Source organism: Megalobrama amblycephala, linkage group LG20, assembly GCF_018812025.1.
Source record: "Megalobrama amblycephala isolate DHTTF-2021 linkage group LG20, ASM1881202v1, whole genome shotgun sequence".
Lineage (NCBI taxonomy): Eukaryota > Metazoa > Chordata > Actinopteri > Cypriniformes > Xenocyprididae > Megalobrama > Megalobrama amblycephala.
The window spans coordinates 22,324,044-22,346,837 of NC_063063.1; the positions used below are offsets into that span (position 1 = coordinate 22,324,044).

The 22,794-nt window shown below is 35.8% G+C and overlaps 1 protein-coding gene across 1 annotated transcript in view; it reads right to left on the bottom strand.

Annotated features, from left to right (window-relative positions):
• The window catches only part of grin2cb (glutamate receptor, ionotropic, N-methyl D-aspartate 2Cb), a 64,155-nt gene that overhangs the window by 11,666 nt on the left and 29,695 nt on the right, over window positions 1–22,794 (bottom strand). Inside the window, 3 exon segments of the mRNA XM_048170860.1 lie at window positions 4,998–5,209; window positions 13,458–13,572; window positions 15,860–16,455. Of these exon segments, the coding sequence (XP_048026817.1) occupies window positions 4,998–5,209; window positions 13,458–13,572; window positions 15,860–16,455 (923 nt within the window).

A 22,794-nucleotide genomic window follows, 5' to 3' on the forward strand; every position in this document is an offset into this window, starting at 1 on the left:
CGGCACTGGCAGCAACCATAACAAAGAAAGACAAATGAAGTGTTTGGAAGGATGAGAGTCTACCTCTGCAAGCGATCTGGACATAACATAAACAAGCATGTCTCTTTTCTAGCCTGTCTCACCACCTGGAAACGGTGCTGGCGGTTTGGGTTAAGTGGGCTGTGTATTGATGATGAGATGTTTAATCAGTCAAACACACACACACACAGCACAAGGGACAGACGGACAAAGTGTATCAGTTTCCTGGTATAATGGACACAGATACACTTGCTGTCTAGGGAGTGCCAATCAATTATTTCTCCTTTAAACAAAGTTAATTACAGTACATTGAGTCGTATGGATCTTTGTTATCATTGGCGTACAGTCAGTTATTGTGAAACAGCTGAATGAGAGATGTACAGTGGCTTGACCTATCTATTGCAGAAATGGGTGTAGCACATCGATCTGGTTGTGGTAGACTAATGCATTTCATATCCAAATACAGCACCGCATTAGTGCCACAGTCTGCTGACCTTGATATGCATGGCATCATAAATGCCAGTGACCGCAGTGGATTCTCTAGTGCTGCTGACATTTAGAAAGTGTATATCATAGGGGATCATACTATATGTTTGGGTTCTGTAAGATTTTTTAATGTTTTTGAAATAAGTCTCTTATGCTGACCTGTTTTTTTCCCCAAAAAATACAGAAAAAAATTAAATAGTATTGCAATTTAAAGTAATTGTTTTCTATTTTAATATATTTTTAAATGTGATTTATTCCTGTGATGGCAAAGCTGAATTTTCAGCAGCCATTACTCTCAATGTCACATGATCATCATTCAATATGCTGATTTGGTGTTATTCTTATTATCAATTCTTATTATCATGCTGTTTAATATTTTTGTGGAAATGAATTCTGAATTCAGTGATGAATATAAAGTTCAAAAGAACAAAATTGATTTTGACACAATATAAAAGTTTTTACTTTTGATCAATTTAATGTGTCCTTGAACAAAAGTATTAATTTCTTATACTGACCTCAAACTTTTTAACAGTAGTATACTATATATGTATATTATCCTATATTTAAATGTATAAATTAGAATAAATATAGAATAGAATCAATTATATTTACAGTTTATTTTTAAATATTAAAACAATTATGTAGTTCATGAAATAACAAAAATTAAACTATTGATTTTGCCACCAGATTAATTCTATGTAAAACAATTAAACATTTGGGACAATATTAAATAGCTGAATCATGCCTTAAAGGATTAGTCCACTTTTAAATACACTTTTCCTGATAAATTTACTCATCCCCATGTCATCCAAGATGTTCATGTCTTTCTTTCGTCAGTCGAAAAGAAATGAAGGTTTTTGAGGAAAACATTCCAGGATTTTTCTCCTTACAGTGGATTTCAATGGCTACCAACAGATTGAAGGTCAAAATTACAGTTTCAGTGCAGCTTCAAAGGGCTTTAAACGATACCAGATGAGTAATAAGGGTCTTATCTAGTGAATCGAAAAAAATTTTTTTCGAAAAAAATAAAACCGTTTATGCTATAAAGTATAAACGGTTGTATTTTTTTCGAATCTCCGAAAATGACCGATCAGTTCACTAGATAAGATCATCTGGTATTGTTTAAAGCCCTTTGAAGCTGCACTGAAACTGTAATTTTGACCTTCACTCTGTTGGTAGCCATTGAAATCCACTGTAAGGAGAATAATCCTGGAATGTTTTCCTCAAAAACCTTCATTTCTTTTCGACTGACGAAAGAAAGACATGAACATCTTGGATGACATGGGGGTGAGTAAATTTATCAGGAAAAGTGTATTTAAAAGTGGACTAATCCTTTAATGTATGGAAGTGATATATTATGACAAAACTATGTCTACATTTTTTAAGGAGGGTTTAAAGAAGTTTACGGAGAGAATTCTCAAAAATTATTTAACTGTTTGAAACCAATTTACAAAGCGGGTGCTGGAGGAAACATGTTTGTGTAATTGGACTTTTGACTCAAAACCTCATAAAGTGTTTGTGACAACAAACCCCAGTCTTTCCAACCATAATTTGGTATACACTTACTTAATGCCAAATCCTAAATAATGGTTTTAAAATGTGTATGAATGACTAATTAACATATGTAAAACACTTGTGTAGACAAGAATTTGGAATCATTGTATAATAAATCCATAAATTCACTCAAACATGAAATGCCCATTGTTACCTGCAGGCCCAATTAAAAGCAGTTGTCACACTTTCCAGAACTTTCTGAACATGGGTGCCAATTAGCATGAAGGTGTGTGATGGGCCCAGAGCAGAACGTCACCATTACGGTTATTGATCATTGTTTCCCCTTCAGCCATCACACGCTCCCCAAGGGGTGATTACTCTGCTTTATGATTTATTTACACTCTCTCCCCTCAGCATGGAGCCATAATGAGCCTGTCATCTCTCTCTCTCTCTCTTTGGGTATGACACACTCCTCACTCAGCATGTGTTACCTCCAGAGCTACACAATTCACTGAACCTGCTTTCATTTACCTGAGGGAATCAAAGACAAAACTTTTGGAATTACACTATTTTACTGTTCACGTCTAGGAATTCCAACTACAGAGGGAAGCAAATTACTGTGATCAAGGAGTCACAGATTTTAAATTGCAAGTTTATGCCTAGGGCAAGGAGGGTTGAGGGATTAATTGCTGGAATGAGCAAAACAATTCCTAATAATAGGTTTGGGGTCTTCAATCCAATGAGCTTCTGTTTAAATCATTAAGCCCTCTGGTAAATGAAGACTTGATGGCATTTAACGGGAGCACTAAAATGTAGTAGTCCAGTTTGGGAGCCTCCAAGGTGCTTAAATTGTGTCTCATTTTCATTTTTAGAAAGACAAAAAAATCCTATTAAATAAGTCTTTTTAACAGTCTTTTGCTATAAGGTGATGTTTTCATAAAAGAGGTAGAGTACATAGCTACTAAACAAGACTCGATCAGTTTTAATTATGGCCAACACATGTGACTAAGCCAGTCTCAACTTGTTACAAAATGTATGTTGGATCATATATAAATATATATATTATTTATGTATTACATTATTTCTACACAAAATCCTTAACAGTATCAGTGATATTCTTGCATTCATGGGTCTATGACAAATCACTCAAATGACCTTTTAATTTTAGTACTTTCGTCTTATTTCAATCATTTTCTATCTTATGGCAGGACTGGGTCTTCAAAAATCTGGGAACATATCTAAACCCATATGGATTTTTTTTTTTTTTGTTGTTTGAAAACATTTGAAGAGCCATTACACTTTTTCCATACAACAATGGTTCTAACCTTGCTACAAAATATAAAAAAAAACACACTAAAGAAGCCACACTGTAAAAGAATTGTTGGTTTAACTTGAAAAAGTAAGTTACCTGGTTGCCTTAAAGGGTTAGTTCACCCAAAAATGAAAATGATGTCATTTATTACTCACCCTCATGTCATTCCATACCCGTAAGACCTTCGTTCATCTTCACAAATTAAGATATTTTTGATAAAATCAAAGTGAGGCTCAGTGAGGCCTGCATCGCCATGAATAACACTCCCTTTTTCAATGCCCATAAAGCTACTAAAACATATTTAAAACAGTTCATGTGACTACAGTGGTTCAACTTTAATATCATAAAGTGACGAGAATACCTTTTGTGCACCAAAAATGACAAAATAACGACTTTATTCCACAATATCTAGTGATGGGTGCTTTCAAAACACTGCTTCATGAAGCTTAACGAATCATTTGTTTCGAATCATTCAAATTTCAGTTCATTGAAATTAAAAATTTGAGTTGATACAATGAAGGCGATTGGTTTAATCAACAGAAACTCAAAATATTATGTTATCTGAACTACATTAATTATCTAAGTTGATTTAACAAAAAAAAAAAAATGTTATAATAACAAATCATGAAAATATTTTTTTACAGTGCAGTTCAAGTCTTCAGATCTCATATGATAGCCTTCTAAGGAACAGACCTAAATTTATTTTGGTATTCTCTAATAATCTTCACCTCCAGTGAGCTGTTAACTTGAGAACTGCTACGACCAGTTCATTAAGTCAAAGAGTTGCACTCGAGAACCAGATCGGTAAATCATTCCTCTGAACTTACTGACTCAATGATCCAATCATATTATTTCTCAATTTAACATGTTTTCATTTTTGAAGTGTAATAGCTGTGGTGCATGAGATTAGCATGAAGATTCTTGCACAGAAGTCATACAAATAACCATTTTTTTCTTTTCTTTTTTTATGAGGGTGAACGACCCCTTTAAATATTAGCGTACTCTAATAAGGTACTGTAATTAGCTGCATTTTGAACTCTCTACAAGCTCACAGATGCAACATCCTAATAAGTGTGTAATAGGCTTGCTGTACTGTAACTAGTTGCATATGCTAAGTGACTCTCATGGCATATTGCTAAATGGGGATGTTTGCCAGTTTTGCGCAGAGTTTATTAGACTTTCCTTTTTAATTAGCCGTCTGTTTTTTTTTTTTTTTCAGCTTTGCATTCTAATATCAGAAAAAGCTGGCAAATATTATACAAAACAGTGGTACATACTCTAGGCAGAATGTGGTAGAGATTGTCTTAATATTAAATGTTAAACATCTCCACCTAAAGTTTAGTAAAACTCTTTCTCGGTTTCTTGTTTGTGTTTGTATGGTGACTCATTCTAGAAAGTGAAAAGGTTGCTGCTGCTTATTTTATAATTATTAATGGGTACCTATTATCCCTGTACTAGGTACAATCCATCCAGTGGACACTCTTTATTGCTCCCCTTAATAAGAGACGATTCATTTTAAAGATCAATGTAACCAAATAGTACGTTTGCATGTGCAGCAGAGAGAGGATGATGTAATGCGGAGACTGTGCTCTTTATGAAATTTTCTAGTTATTGGTCTCATAAACAAACCCATTTGATGAATATCTTCATAAACGACAGCCTTTTGAAGTCACATTCACAGGTGTACCTTTCAGTCCGGTTGGACTGCCGACGACACGGCACAGTATTGCGAACACAGGTGCCCGTGGCAGGATCAACACTCTCCACGATGACAAAAGGCCTCTCCTCCAGCGTGGCCACGGTCAGGTGGCGGTTGTCTGACACGGGCTCCAGAAAGCTGCCATAACGGGGCCATACAGGGTAGCGCATCTGCAAAATCCCTCCCTCGAAGTTTCCTACCTGTGGAGGGTTTCAGAAGAGGTTTAAATGTGGATTAAACCTTAGAAATAGCAAACAAAGCAAAGGTTAATACACACACACAGACATTTTTTCATTGACTTGTACTGTTTTTTTTGTTTTTTGTTTTTTGTTTTTTTTTTGTTTGTTTTTACTGATTTTTATACTAATGAAATATTTTCTATGCCTTAATCCTGAAGCTATCCCTAAATCCTTGCTATCCTATAAATCCTTTTGCATTTTTCATTAACCTTAAAACCTTACATTAAAGGGTTAGTTCACCCAAAAATGAAAATTCTGTCATTTATTACTGAGGCTCATGCCGTTCCACACCCGTAAGACCTTCGTTAATCTTCGGAACGCAAATTGAGATATTTTTGTTGAAATCCGATGGCTCCGTGAGGCCTGCATAGGGAGCAATGACGTTTCCTCTCTCAAGATCCATTAATGTACTAAAACATATTTAAATCAGTTCATGTGAGTACAGTGGTTCAATATTAATATTATAAAGCGACGAGAATATTTTTGGTGCGCCAAAAAAAACAAAATAACGACTTCTATAGTGATGGCCGATTTCAAAACACTGCTTCATGAAGCATCGGAGCATAATGAATCAGCGTGTCGAATCCGCAGTTCGGAGCGCCAAAGTCACGTGATTTCAGCAGTTTGACACGCGATCCGAATCATGATTCGACACAAAAGATTCATAACGCTCCGAAGCTTCCTGAAGCAGTGTTTTGAAATCGGCCATCACTAAATAAGTCATTATTTTGTTCTTTTGGCGCACCAAAAATATTCTCGTCGCTTTATAATATTAATATTGAACCACTGTACTCACATGAACTGATTTAAATATGTTTTTAGTACATTAATTGATCTTGAGAGAGGAAATGTCATTGCAGGCTGTGGAGGCCTCACGGAGTCATCGGATTTCAACTAAAATATCTTAGTTTGTGTTCCGAAGATCAACGAAGGTCTCACGGTTGTAAAACGGCACGAGGGTGAGTAATAAATGACAGAATTTTCATTTTTGGGTGAACTAACCCTTTAAATAATTGTCAGAAAATTAAGAATAGAAAATGTTTTTAGAAAATGTTATGCATTTTTTTTTGGCTCATAGTATGATATAGGAGAATAAAGAGCTCATACTCGAGGAGGGGAAAAATAAAAACACCTCAATTTTATTCAGAGGCCCAAACTGAGCAAAAATATTGCAGTTGCTGATATTTATATGGCCAAAACATAAGATGAAATTCTGATAGCTTGTGCAAATCAATCAGATTTTATAACATTATAGCAGACAACTTGCATAAAATGCATATAAATATCAGCTATCAATCTATCTCCCAACAATATGTCTTTATAAGATATTTAAACGCTTAGTTTCAGATCAAAGCTTTGCCGTTTTTACTGCGGGGGGCAAAACATATAATGTAATTCAATACAATGATGACTGAGAGATAAAAGCTCCTCAAAAGCTTGATGAATCATATTTGATACTCACATTTTAACATGATTTTTTTTTTTAAATGATTGCTGGAAATCAAGTAAACCTAAGTTGCTTCAGTCCAGTAAGTGTTCATCTTGAAATATTACTAACAATAGAGAATTTCAGAGCGAAAAGACACATTTACTGCGACCTGAAGGTGGAAGTTTTTAGAATTATATTAAGAGCCCCTTTACTTGTTAAAAAAGTATAAACTATCAATCAGATGAAAGAAGGCATGTAGTAATTTAGAGGCCTTTGCGTATCAAATATTATACAGAAGGCTTTATAGGTTTAAGACAATGTTGTTAATTTCAGGTTTTATTTTATCCTTGTAGGGATCTTTGGATTGGCAAAGCCACACACGCAAACATTCAAACAAATGACAGGAGAGTCAGGGGTATGTTGTATTTATCATCCGCTGTTCAATACAATGCATTATTCGTTTGTCGCACCATCAGTGTGATGTATAATCAAATATCCCACAGCTTTCTTATGTTATTCTCCTTTATTGCTCTTATTTTTTTTTAGGTTTTTCCTCTGAACTTGAAATGAATTTGTAATAATGGTTAGAATTTATACTACTCCAGTAATGAAGGTGTTGCACAAAGCCGTAAATCTCCCAGGGCTCAGAGGCTCATGGGGAATCTTTACAGAGCTGTTTGTAGACTGTGGAAAAGCCCTATTATCCAGAGAGAGCTCAGCCCACTGGTCCAGCTCAGCTTAAAAGAGACTATGGAGAGTCGGTCTCAGGGCCGCCTTTGCTAAAATTCCCCAAGAATCCATGCGTCACACCTAAATACCAAGAGGGGCGAAGTACGAACCTGCTGTCCATCTCTGTGACCCTGTTTTAAAGTTACATGAGAGAAGAACATTCACTCTTCCATCTAAAAGCTGCAGTCCATTAGCCAGGGTTGTTATTACCTGACTGCTTCTTGAATGTGTGACCCCTACAGATTTCAAGCAAACAGCCATTTTTTAAGAAAAATGTAAAAGAGCTAAATAAGGATGCAGTGTTGCATATCCTTTTAAGGCAAAAGACAGGAAAGTGTTGCCACTAATTGTGCAGCAGCTGTTTGACAGCCTTTCCCCAAATGCATCTAAGGCTTTTCAGCTTGGGAATTGTAATCCATGTTTGGTTATGGTATTAGCTGTGAGGGGAAGTGAGCGTGATAAGCCTCGGCAACAGGGATTTATTGAAGAATCATTCATAAACTTCAGCAGAACAAATAGATTCAATCTCCAGACTCCAGGTGTGGATAACATGACAGCCTGGTGGCACATCACATCTGATCATTAGCAATGACGACAAGAGCACTAAAGAACATTTTATTTGCACATTAAATGAGGGCTGTGTCTTGGAAACTGTTCTTTATGTGTAAAGAATGATTCCAGACAAAGCCCAGCAGTTATTTCTGTCTATACCTGTTTTAGTGAGCACTTTCAGACCAGCAACTGAAATAGGCTGTGTAGTGAAAAGGAGAGGTATAGTAATTCAGCAGACTATAATGGCTGTAATAACAGGGTATTCTATTCTCGTTCTGAGGCGCAAACCAGATTTCGGTCGGAGTATATATATGTGTTATTTGGAATAGCCTATTTCGTTTTACAGCCTAGCATATCTGGGATTCTTCAGCAGAGTTTTTCAAAAGCCAATGTCTGTCCAAACACTAAACCAAGTCATCATGTACTTCAACTACAACTGCATTTTGATTATTGCAGTTTACAACCAAAAATGGGTTGCATGTCTGTTCTGAAAGGGTTGTGGACAGCAGAGGAAAAAAAAAAAAAAAACTTTAAATGCAAATATAAAAAGCTCAGTAAGACAGTAAATTTACCTCATTACCTTTAAACGAGAAGAAAACACCATTAAATACCTGCCATTTTCTTAGTTCTGCCATGACAACTCTCTGAGTGTTTGGTATGGTAATGGTAATTGCTAATGACATCGTGCTGCTGTACAAAATAGCATCACCCGTAGCAGATCTATACAGGTGGAGCTGGGGAAGGTGGAGGGTTTCTGAAAGCACGCTGCAACTGCTACACAAAATGCTGACCAGTATTTGAAGGTTGAGCAGCAAGCTCATTGGCTACTGATACAGCTGGAACCAATCAGCTTTGCCCTATGGAGATAATGTGATTATCAGTGTTGTGGAAAGTTACTTTTAAAAGTAATGCATTACAATATTGTGTTTCTTAGTTACTTTTTATGAAAAGTAATGTGTTAGGTTTCTTTTGCGTTACTTTTTCTCACCTGGGCTGGTCTTGGTTGTTTATTTTTTTAATAACAACAAAAAAGTTCTATTTTTGGCAAATGTTAAGGTCATTTCACACCAAAAGTGAAATGAATAAGCCTCAGTCTGAAGGAAATGCATATTTGCGCCTGTACAGTAGAGGATGCAGCTCAAACAAACCTTTCAGCTGTGCTGCCATTCCGAATTAAAGAATAGGATACCAGAGAATGATATTCGACACTCTTATTTCTAAATATAATCTAAAGTAATTTTTGCTTATTAGTATGATTTAATTAGATCATTGAAGGTCAGCAGCAAAGACAATGGTTAATAAAGTGAGATTAAATACATAAAGTATATATGTGTAATTTAAAGCTGCAGTCCGCAACTTTTTTTGTGTTCAAAATTTACAGAAATTATATAATGAGAATGTACAACATGAATCCATTTTCCAAACCGTGTTTTTGTCTTATCCTGAATCATTATGGTACACTTATAATAAGTGTTTATATTCGGACTATTTCAGACCAGACTGGTAGGACTTGCCGCAGAGTATCACAGTAACTGCGTGACTCGCCATAGACATACACAGAGAAAAGTAGCTCCGGCTACAATGTTCTTCCGCAAGACGCGTGCAGTTCTGCTTATTAACCGCTAGAGGGCCAAAAAGCAGCTTTAATATCAGAAAAAAAAACCCTATAGGTTGTTTTTCAAGCACCTTATTATGACCTATATTTACGTTTTAAAGTCATGCGCCCTCTAGCGGGCATAAAAATAATTTCAGTGTCGTGTCGACTATACTTACCTCACCCCTAAACCTACCCTTAGAGATTTATAGTGCATATACACTTTATGAGCACATGCATTCCCTGGGATCGAACCCACGATCGCATATTGATATTGCAATGCTCTGCCAATTGAGCTACGCGAAACCCAAAATATTATGCAGATAAAAGGGAACAATGCATTAAAATGAAAGTGTCCTGTTGTCTATAGGGGCGCAACTTTAGCAAACGCTCCTATGGGTCATATTTCAGGGAAGTGACAAACGACCTATATAGGCGTATTCGTTGGGGAACATGTTGTTTAATATAGTTAGTTATTACAGGTTTGCATAAAATTCTGTGATTGCATTTCACTGTTATTATTCATTTTGAGGAATACTGAATGTTTTCGTGCAAGCGAGATGAGTATGCATGTTCACATTTAGTCTAGAAATACAATAACCGTCGTTTACACACAGCACACACAACACCCTCTGAACTTTATTTTTCTCAACATGGGGACAGGAGAGCGGTCAGTCAATAAATTTGAAAAAGTACCTTGCGTTACTTATTTGAAAAAGTAACATATACAGTACAGTCCAAAAGTTTGGAACCACTACGATTTTTAATGTTTTTAAAAGAAGTTTCGTCTGCTCACCAAGGCTACACTTATTTAATTAAAAATACAGTAAAAAACAGTAATATTGTGAAATATTATTACAATTTAAAATAACTGTTTTCTATTTGAATATATTTCACAAAGTAATTTATTCCTGTGATTACTCCAGTCTTCAGTGTCACATGATCCTTCAGAAATCATTCTAATATGCTGATCTGCTGCTCAAGAAACATTTAATGTGTACAATTGTGCAAAATATTTGTGTACAATTTTTTTTTCAGGATTATTTGATGAATAGAAAGTTCAAAAGAACAGTGTTTATCTGAAATCTAATCTTTTGTAACATTATAAATGTCTTTACTGCCACTTTTGATTGATTTAATGCATCCTTGCTGAATAAAAGTATTCATTTCTTTAATTTCTTTTCAAAAAAATAAAAATAAAAATTCTTACTGACCCCAAACTTTTGAACGGTAGTGTATAATGCTACAGAAGCTTTGTATTTCAGATAAATGCTGTTCTTTTGAACTTTCTATTCATCAAGGAATCCTGAAAAAAAAAGTACACAACTGTTTTCAACATTGAAAATAATCATAAATGTTTATTGAGCAGCAGATCAGCATATTAGAATGATTTCTGAAGGATCATGTGACACTGAAGACTGGAGTAACGATGCTGAAAATTCAGCTTTGCATCACAGGAATAAATTACTTTGTCAAATATATTTAAATAGTACACAGTTATTTTAAATTGTAATAATATTTCACAATATTACTGTTTTTTACTGTATTTTTAATTAAATAAATGTAGCCTTGGTGAGCAGACGAAACTTCTTTTAAAAACATTAAAAATCTTAGTGGTTCCAAACTTTTGGACTGTACTGTATATATGTTATATATATATATAAGTTTCATGACCGAACTTTGCATTTGTTGAAGTCAAAGGCAGAGTGTTCTATCAAACTCGACAAATTTGACAGAAGCCAAATTAGGCAGATTTCTCAGAAGATGCCGTTGTTTTTGTTTACTTTTGGACAATAAATAAGTTTCACACTGCTTCAGGTCGCCACTTTATATCTAATGCAAAATATCTGGGTCCTGAAGCAAAACCAATTTCCTTACTTTCCTTCAAAATCACGCACTAATAGCACAGATGCACAAGGACGTGTTTTTCTCAGATGATCTGCGTCATTTGGGCTTTGTCTGTCTTGTAGATACTATCATGGTACCAGCAGAGAAAAACAGTCTCTGTGCTGTCAGTATGCCTGTACTTTAAAAAAAAAAAGAAAAAGAAAAGAAGCAATGATTCATCTCGCTAATGACTTCAGCACACAACATGAGCAGGGTGTGCACAGCATGGGAAAGTGAGGTGGTGCAGAGAGTGTCAATGGGAGCGTGAGAGGGGCTACAGAGCAAGGTGACCAGATATAGATAAACTGTTATGTCACACAGAGGGGGGTCAGGTGAGCCATGAAGGCCAGAGGCAGGAGTTAAATCTAAAGACTGAATTTAAAAGAAAAGAAATCGATCAAACTTTTCAAAAATAACCCAAGCTCTTTGCAGCTCCTTCACAAGTAAAATCTACTTGTCATGTACTTGTTATAAAGAGTACGAATTACTCCCACTAATTGCACAGTTTATTTGCACACACTGTCTGCATTGTTTCAGTGCTTAATTTACTAAAGGATTTATGCAAATCAGCAAACGCACCTGCAAAAACACTATTTGCATGTCACGCTAAATAGAGCAGACTCGCAAAAGCAAGCATACTATGCTGGAACTGCACAGTATTGCTCCACCGGTGTGATCCAGACACCCGATTCAACTATTTAAATGCACAAAAGTGCACGTCGACACAGTGTGGTTGGATATATGCCCAATTATAATGGTTTTCTCCATCATTTGTATCGTCATTTGATGAATTACTGCTGTCATGATCAATAGAAAATGTACTCAAACATCTCTTTTAAATTAAATTCGCACAAATGACTCTTAACAGCACACTGCTAATTCTGCTTGGCAAAAAGCAATGATTTTTGTTAATAAGGCACAATGTATAATGAGCCTAATTTACATAGAAAGGAGGCTTGTTTGAGCTAAAAAAGAATGACAGTTATCTAATTTAAATATTTCATTTAAATTGCAGCACATTTAGCCTCTGGATTGTTGAAATGCCACATATAAGTGGCACAAAAAATTAGTGAATCCAGACCCTGAAAAACATGTACACCCTACTTTCAATTTAGTTGTCATCTACTAGCCAGACTGAGAATCAGAGTGCATTCACCCAGTGATTTTATTTTTTATTTTTTTATTGCAGCTTTAGATGACAACACACATCCTCTAATATCCGTATCCTCTAATCCACCTAGAGGAGGGCGTGATGACCGGATGTAAATTTGGATGTCAGTTTGATCTCTGTTTATTCCTCTAATCTCTTTTTGTAGTCAGGTGGTGTTCACACATTGCCAGGCGGCCTACACATGTCCCTATCACAGAGGCCAAAGTGCTGGAGGGCTGGCCATGTGAGGAAGAAAGGATCGTTTCCGTAAGCCAAGTGTAATTGCATCATGACCTAGTGTGGACGGTAATAAATGCCCAGCGTTGGAGGAGCTTGTGAGGCAGAATTTTCTGATTCTTCTTATATTAAATTGAAAATCTGTGATTAATTAAAGCTAAAAAGGCAATGTTATTGAAATGGTCCAACCTATCAGTGACATAGCTGGCAATATCTTCTAATAAATGGCAAAAATTGTACATAATAAGAATGATATGGTATTAGAATATATAAAATTATAACTATATATATTTAAGTGGTACTCTAATTCTGCTTGTTTATTTGCCAGGGAATACACAATATTAAATCTTATTTATGCATCCCCAAAAACAAGTTGTGTATTCCCTGGCATTCAAATTCATAATCTTGGCATCACTAGCGCTATGCTCTAACACCCAGTACAATGTAGTCACTTTATATTATCTGTAGTGTTGTTACTCTAATAGGTGTTTCAGAAACAGACGGATATGACTTCCAACCACTTACTTCTATAAGGAACAGATAAAACACTTAAGGAAACTCTTCCAGCTTTGTGTGGTGAAGTCTGAAATGTTTTAACATTATTATTGTTACTTCTAATAATAATACTAACCTTGTCCCAGTGTCTTTCTCGATCCAAAGCAATGATCACCATGGAAGGATTAGTGAGATAGCCATCAGTGTTGAAGGAGAGGTCCTTATGCTCCCATGACACATTCAGCATATGCCTGTAGAACAAATGAGTAGCTTTAAATTAGTAAACCAAAAAAAAAGTAGATTTGAATTTTAAGTGATTGTACAATTGCCTGGATTTTATTCATCTCTGAAATGAGACAGAAGACTATTAGGCAGAGAAAGGAGGACATTTCAAATACAAGCCTATAGTTTTTTTTCCTCACCGAGTCAAATGAATATAAATCAGAGCGTACAGGCACTAATACATTTACAGTATTCATTCTCTCTCTTTTAATCCTCTTTGTCTCATAGACCAGAACATTTTTGCTAAACGAATTGTTCACTTATAGAACCAGCCACTGGTGGAGCAGAACATGAGGCAGGATTTAATACTGTCATTCAATTTTACTGATGCAAAGTGCAGCAGCAGTTAGCATTATACAGACATCATTGATAATTCATAATGGCTAAAATCATGACATGACTAACAATTATCAACAACAGAATCTTCAGAGGAACTCAAATACACACTCTATATCCATCTTATACACCTTTTCTGAGATGTATAGCTCCTTTGCAAACAACAAAGCTAGAACTATTCAATCTCAGTTATGCAGGAGAATGCATTATATTAGACAAATATGATTTTAAATAAATTTTACAGCAATAGTCCCTGCAAAAATGAAAATCATGTTACCATTTATTTACCCTCATGTCATTTCAAAGGACTATGTCTGTAAAAAACAAAAATTGATCTTCACACAGATCTTTTTCATACAATGGCAGTGCAAAGTTCACCAGTCTGAAAATATGAAAAATTACACAAATAAACACCATAAAAGTAGTCCATTCAACAATGCATGACAAACAGATGGAAATGTAAGATCATTCACCAATAATCTTCCTTTGAGAAAGATTATTGGTGAATATAATCCCTCTCACACCTCCTGAGATCTGATCATTGAGTCACTGAGTTGAACTCTGATTCATGAACGAATCAGATCAATTCATTGAAAAGATCAATTCATTCAATGATCCGGTTCTCAAGTTCAACTCACTGTTCACAACATGCAACAGTGGTTCTTGAGTTTGTTGCCATTTTTTGTCATGTATTGAAAACCATATCAAGATATGTGAAATAACATGACTGTGAGCAAATATGTAATTTTCATTCATTCCTCTACCCATCGCACCGTGTCAACTCAGACCATCCTACTAATATAACGTTTTTCCAAGGAAAACTTGCCGCCTGATGAATCCTTTGATACTGCCCAACTAGTCACACGTCTGAAAAGCCAGTTCTTTAAAGATTTATAAACTGTCTTCCGACAGACGTTTCTTTTTATCCCAGAGAAACGGGCAGACACCTGAACAGCACCGAAGCCTGGGAACATTCCGGATGGAGAACCCAGTCACTCATGTGTCTCTGATACGCTTGATCACAGAAAGCTCGGAGAGGCAATTGGAACACTATTTAATGAGGACGGTGACTCCCAGGTGAACGGCAGATTTAACAAGGAAATCTGGAGAATCTCCCAGTCTCATTACAAGGGAGAAAGACCACAATAAAAAGAACAAGAATGCAATGTTTTGTCTGGAAAGCTTTTTATGATGAAATCTCCAGCGGCCAACTAAGCTGTGAGAATTAAAATTGTCAGGATTTTGAGGATTTGTAAATTTGTCGCCCACACTTTCCTGTTGAATTTGATGCGATCAACGCGTTTCACAAAAAAATAGGGCAATGCTGGCCAAGGGAGGACTAAATATATGACAGCTTCATAAACCATCACTGGCAGTCAGAGAACTCCAGATATTCCAAAGGGATGTCTATGATATAATGTTTCCTTTTCCTTTTTAGGACATGATATTGATAAAGATCAATAAACCACAATAATGACCACAAGGTCCAAAAAAAGAATACACTTTCATGACTTTTTTTCAACACAATTAAGTACAAAGTGCATGACAAAGTTAATGACAACTTACATTTCTAATGATAAAGTTTATATACAACCATATTTCAAGAGAAGTAATTATGAAATTACATATAAAGATGTACTCAAGTCTTACCTAAAGTCCAGCTAACTGCATTTAAACTATAATAATATACATTTAAACTATAATACATAATACATTTTCATTTATTACAATTAAGTGTCCAAAACCAATACATTCTGTTCACACTCAAGTATATTCTTTTAAAGTACATAATAAGTTCTCCTTTATATGCTAAAGTGTACTTATTTTTCACAAGGGAAGACATGGGTTTTAAATCCTTCCAATCTAAAGGTGCTTTTCAAAAATACCTTTACTAAACTTAGCAATCTGAAAAAGTCTTACCTGAAGAGAGAATTGTTGGCATATGTTTTGGCAGGACTATTGCAGTCACTGTGACCCTCGGGAATGAATCCTCTGTACTTGTGGAAACTGTACACCCCTTTTACTATGACTGCCACTCCTTCCCGAACCCTCTGGCGCAGTGTTTTCCTCCAGCGGTCTGTGATAATACTGATGACGCCCACTGGGAAACTGTCAGGAGGGGACACTTCAGGGTTCCCCACAGCCAGACTGGGGACGACCCAGATGTATCCAGGCCCCAGAAGCCCCACATCAGAGGCCATCCTGAACAAGTACTGCGCCTCCTCATGGGAACAGTACACTAGATATACCTGCGAGTCCACCTGCTGTAGAAGTCTACGTGTGCGGATGTCATTGGCCCCCACGGACATCTCAAAGCTCAGCACATCCTGCAGCTCCCACAGGAAGTAGCTGGTGTCCGTGAAGGAGCGAATGTAGTCCACAAAGGTCTCGTAGCCGGGATACAAACTGGTGATCACCACAAAGTTACCCCAGTTGTACTCCTCCATCACTTTGAACATTGCATTTATTTGCTGCTCTATAGAAGCTCCCATCTGGAGAAAGGTAGAGCCTTCAGCCTGCAGAATCAAGACAGTAACCATAAAGTTATTATTTAAGGACACTAAGACGTTTTATGAGATATATGCAAACATTCCAAGGAATAGACCTACCAAAATAACCAAACCTGAAGAAAAAGAAAAAAAATGAAAATTCTGTCATTAATTACTCACCCTCGTGTCATTCCAAACCTTCGTTCATCTTCGGAACACAAATTAAGATATTTTTGATGAAATCTGAGAGCAATTTATGAGCAATTTAATTACCACTGTCAAGGCCCAGAAAGGTATTAAAGACATTGTTAAAATAGTTCATGTTGAAAAAAAAAGTATTCTTGTTGCTTCATAAAATTAAGGTTGAACTACTGCAGTCACGTGGACTATTTTAACGAGGTCTTTAGTACCTTTCTTGGCCTTGACAGTGGTAATTAAATTGCTGTCTATGGAGGAGTCAGGGAGCTCTCAGATTTCATCAAAAAAATTTTAATTTCTGTTCTGAAGATGAACGAAGGTCTTATGGGTTGGAATGACATGAGGGTGAGTATTTAATGACAGAATTTTCATTTTTGGGTGAACTAACCCTTTAACATGCTAATAACTGAGGTAAAATGTAAAACTATACATTCATATACTGTATAGTTTATACTGTATTAGTTCAACCAAAAATGAAAATTCTGCCAGATCCAGGCCGTATCCAGATGAGATGAAGGACCTGCATCTAGACATGACGATAATGCAGCCCTGACGTTTCAACTAAACTATCCCATGCAAAGGCCCATTTCCCCTTCCTTTCCCTATGTATAGATAAAACGTTATCAAAATTATTTGATAACGGTTCACATAGATCTGCGGACACAACTAATTTTTCTGTATTATGCGGACCAGACAAGTAATTTGGCATATATCACTTTTTTAAAAAGACCAGGCTTCTGCGCACATACACACTCAAACACGCACACCTATAGAATAAACATGTGAACGGCAAGAATGCATTAAAGGTATTCGGTTTTCAGTAGAAAGGTGTCATTTAAGCACCGCCTAAAGTAATAATTAACAATTTTTACTACGGAAGTGATTCAATCAAAAACCAACTTTAGCTCGATAAGAATTTTCCTATTGTCACTGTGAAGCTGCTTTGATACAATATGTATTGTGAAAAGTGCTATATAAATGAAGATGACTTGACTTGACTTGTGATTGATAACAATATAAAAGTAATTTAAGCATTTCGGCAGTGTTGTGGAAGAACTAAAAGTAGCAACTTGCTCGTCTACTAATGTGCCAATAGCTCAGCTGTTTCCAAAGTGAAACTTTTCAATAGCAAACTTTTTTTAACAAGTAGTGCTGAAGTGTTTTTCTATTCCCATTATACTGCTTTAACCTTTTGTATTGTTGGAAAGTTTAATTTATTACAGTGACTCATTTTGAACTAACCAATTTTATAAGCAATCAGACTTTCCAAAACTATGAGAGGACGTTTTAAAGTCAATTTTTAAACTAATTCAGTCATAAATGATAAACCATTTCAAGTCTCTGCAAGAGCCTTTGAGCCAGACAAATATGGCTGTGATTGAGTTGTAAATTAAATATTATATATAATATTTACATATATATTTTACAAGGTACAGTATTTTTAAAATCCCAGTAAATTCACTCAATGTAGTTAGCAACTTTTGCTTGTTGTGTAACTAATATTTCAGAATATTACAAATTTTTTGTTTTTGTTGATTAGATAAATGCAGCATTGGTAAGCAAAAGAGACTTTTTTTTTTTGGTAACACTTTACAATAAGGTTCATTAGTTAAACATTAGTTAATGTATTTACTAACATGAACTAACCATGAGCAATACATTTGTTACTGCATTTAGTAATCTTTGTTAAGGTTAGTTAATGAAAATACCATTGTTCATTGTTTGTTCATGTTAGTTCACAGTGCATTAACTAATGTTAACAAGATTTTAATAATGTATTAGTAAATGTTGAAATTAACATTAACAAAGATTAATAAATGCTGTATAAGTGTACTTCATTATTAGTTCATGTTAACTAATGAACCTTATTGTAAAGTGTTACTTTTTTTTTTTTTTTTTTCAAAAAAGATTTTCAGTCTTTTCCTGAATTACCTGCTCCTTCAGTTATGGATTCATTGCTGGATTTAAAACCAGAGGGCAGAGGATTAATTTCCCACATATATTCTCTTATAAGCACCATAGGTCCACAAAGCACAGATTTTGTTAAAAACTCTAGGCAACTTGACCTTGGTAGAGACTTTACTGATATAGAGTGGAGTGGTATTATAGACAAAGTACATTCATCATCATCCTGTGCCAGACATGCCCTCATCCAATTTAAAATACTTCATAAGCTGCATTTCACAAATTCAAAATTAGCTAGGATCTATCCTACTATTGCATGTAACAGATGCCAACTCTCACCAGCCACAACAGCCCATATGTTTTGGTCATGCCCAAAACTGGAGGGGTTTTGGAAAGATATTTTTAAGTCTTTTAGTGAAATGTATGGTGTCTCTATTGACCCTGACCCCCTGCTAGCTGTCTTTGGTACTACACAGCAAAATCCCCAGAGTTAAATCAACTCTGCTCAGAGTACATATGGTCCCTCTCTAAATAGTGTTGAAATAACACTGAAGCAGAGTTAAATTTATTGAGATAATTAAGCAATTCATTAAGTAGAGATTGCGCATTAGTGATGAACACCTGCTGTTAACAAGCAGAATCACTGAAGAAATAAGAAAAAACACAAGAACTACAAGTGACTTAAGTCACAGCCTTATTATTAATTGCTCATTAACTTTAACTCTGCTTCAGTGTTACTTTAATACTATTTAGAGAGGGATCATATGTACTCTGAGCAGAATTGATTTAACTCTGGAGATTTTGCTGTGTAGTCCTGAAAATATTGTGCTTAAGGAAAGAATATATAAGATAATCGCCTTTACCACACTGTTGGCAAGACGCTTAATTCTTCTTCGTTGGAAAAAACCTGAGCCCCCAACACATAGCAGATGGGTTAAAGATGTAATGTATTATATCCAGCTGGAAAAAAATCTAATTTACTGTCCGAGGTTCTAAAAGCAAGTTTTTTGAAACATGGTCACCTTTCTTAGTATATTTTGATGACTTGCAATTTTCAGAGGGAGGGCTCTCTTAAACATCTGACCACATGTGCACCTACAGATTTTATATTATTCTTTTCTTTATATTTGTTTGTGAGGTGATTTTATGTGATGATAGGTGATGATATGTTACTTTTTGTTTTAAAACCTTTCACGTTAGTCACAAATTTGGAAAACTGGGCAGTTTGAGGCAGGTTTAAGGTCATTGAGTTCTTTATTTATTTATTTTCTTAATTATTTTTATTATTGCTATACCTTTTATACTACATGTACTTTATACCTTGTAAATGCATAGTGCTGCTACACATCTGTTGTGTTGAATGTCAGATGTCTTTGTACTTATAGTTAAGCCGCGCGATGGGTAATTGGTAATGGGTAATGGGTAATGGGTAATGGGTAATGGGAAATGGGAAGTGCGAAGTATTGTAGAATGTTATGTTAATTTTTGTTGGTTTTCTTTGTATACTATGTCATAAATACCTATAAATAAAGTACTCAAAAAAAAAAAAAAGATTTTCAAAAATCCCACATGCTCCAAACTTTTGAAGTGTAGTATATGTATGTTTTTAATTGACCAATGAATGAACTTCAGATGGGAACCATAACTCATGCTGCTCTAAAATTGTTCTGCATTTCAGTTTTACAGGTTGCACACACATACAGAAGATCCATTGTAACTCAATCATGGTACACGGGACTTTCTCATACCATTGAAATAACATGTATTACTGAACAACATTAACCTTGAAAACGTTCCAAAGTATGAGATACGAGAATTGGATTTACAACGCAAAGACAATTCACTAGACTATTGATCCTATCTGTACCACAGCCACACATAGCAGACTTGATTTATTGCCTGACTTTCAACCATTATTCCTCTTTCTGTAATCCTATTGAATAGATTTACACTTGACACCTAATACTCATTTATCCACGCAGCTGTTCAATATCATGCCGGTGTGATGTGCTCTTTGACAAAAATTATGCAATATTATATTTGCATATAAAAACGTGTGAATCATCACACATAGAGTCAATATCAAGCCACAGTTGTGCATGTAAAAAAAACAAAATGATCTATTAAGTGCTGTTTTAATCTCACTTGCACTTAGTTAACTTCAAACAAGCAAGCGTCCTAATGCCCTACACTGCCAGCCGCGTTTACTTCCACCGCACAGCATGAGATGACTCAAAGGTACCGGAGGAGGTGGTGTCCAATTAAGTTCCAAAGTGAGAAAAATGGGTGTGGAGGTCTGGGAGTGTCAGGAGCCGAGAGACATTCTCCCAAGACTCCTCTCTGACTAAGAGCTTTCCCCTTCCCTGACAGACTGATCCAGTGTCCTTCATATAACTTCTGTGGTTAAAGTAGGCTACCTCTTGGAGAGAGAGAGGGCTTGTGAATGTCAGGTGCTCTGGGACTCACCGGTCCTCCTTCTCTGCCAGTTTTCTTTCTTTAAGAAGTTATACAATCACCCAGACTCAGCTCACCTCTCCTGGAAGTAGCACTCAAGAGCCTCGGCAAGACCATTTCGAAGTTATGCCATAGCAGTCAAAATATGCTTTATGTCTGAAAAAAAAAACTTTCACTTGCAGTAAAACGAGATGATCCCTCAAGGACTATGGTAATGGGCATTACATGTGCACTTTGGGCATGAACTTAGTCCCATGAGTGCCACACACACCCTCAGTCAACTATGCAGACATGACCTTAAACCAGGGGTTCTCAACTCTGGTACTCAAGGTCCACTTTCCTGCAGAGTTTTGCTCCAAACACATCTGAGCAAGCTAATCAAGGTCTTTAGGATTACTTGAAAGCAATGTGTCTTTAAGGCAAGCCTCCGTGTTTTGCAAAAAAAAATTGCAACTTTGCGGTATGCAGGGTAGGAAACCAGAGGCCGATTTATTTATTTTTTTAATGGATGTCAATGGAGGAGAGGCTTCACCATGCCAAATAAACTTCAAATTCAGTAGGATTGTAGGATTCAGTTTACTGAACTTCTCAGTCATTTCTATGGTTTCTGCAAACAGTGATTGACTTTTGCACAAAATTCAATGACATCAATGCTGTAATGTGATTGGCTATCAAGGCACACGTGATCCAAGTTAGCCGTTACGCTTTTTCCAATGGTAGAGCCATATCTCCCAATAATAATACCATCTCTGCTAGAAAGTTAAAGGCAGGATAATTTGTTGAAGGTTGGAGCTAAACTCTGCAGGTAAAGGGCCAGATTTGAGAAACCCTGCCTTAAAGGATTAGTTCACACAAAAATGAACATTCTGTTATTAGTTACTCACCTATTAGGTAAGACCTTCGTTCATCTTCAGAACACAAATTAAGATGTGTTTGATAAAATCTGATGTCTTAGTGAGGCCTGCATTGAAAGCAAGTTAATTTACACTTTCAAACGCCCAGAAAGGTACTAAAGTTATATTTAAAACAATTCATGTGACTACAGTGGTTCAACCTTAATATTATAAAGCGACTAGAATACTTTTTGTGCACCAAACAACGACTTTATTCAACAATATCTAGTGATGGCTGATTTCAAAACACTGCTTCATGAAGTTTTGAAGCTTTAAGAATCTTTTGTTTCTAAACAGAGGTTCAGAGCTTGTATCAAACAACCCCCCTCCCCCACAACACCCCCCGATTAACTTGCTTTCAATGCAGGCCTCACTGAGTCACCAGATTTCATCAAAAATATCTTAATTTGTGTTCTGAAGATGAATGAAGGTCTTACGGGTGTGGAACGACATGAGGGTGAGTAATTAATGAAAAGTAGTTCACTCAAAAATTAAAATTATATAGTAATTTTCTCACCCTCTTTCTTTCCAAACGTGTTTGACTTTCTTCCGTAGACACAAAAGACAATATTCTGAAGAATGTATCAGTATTTTTTGTTCATACATGAAAGTCACTTCTTCAAAGTCAACATTCTTCCAAATATCTTCTTTAGTGTTCCACAAAAGAAAGAATGTCATACAGGTTTGGAACGAGTAAATGATGACAAAAGTATCATGTTTGGCTGACCTAAACCTTTAAAATATATAATAATATTATTTAAAGGGATAGTTCACCCAAAAATTAAAATTTGATTTGTTTATCTGCTTACCTCCAGCGCATCCAAGATGTAAGTGACTTTGTTTCTTCAGTAGAACACAAATGATGATTTTTAACTCCAACCGCTGCCGTCTGTCAGTCAAATAATAAGAGTGATTG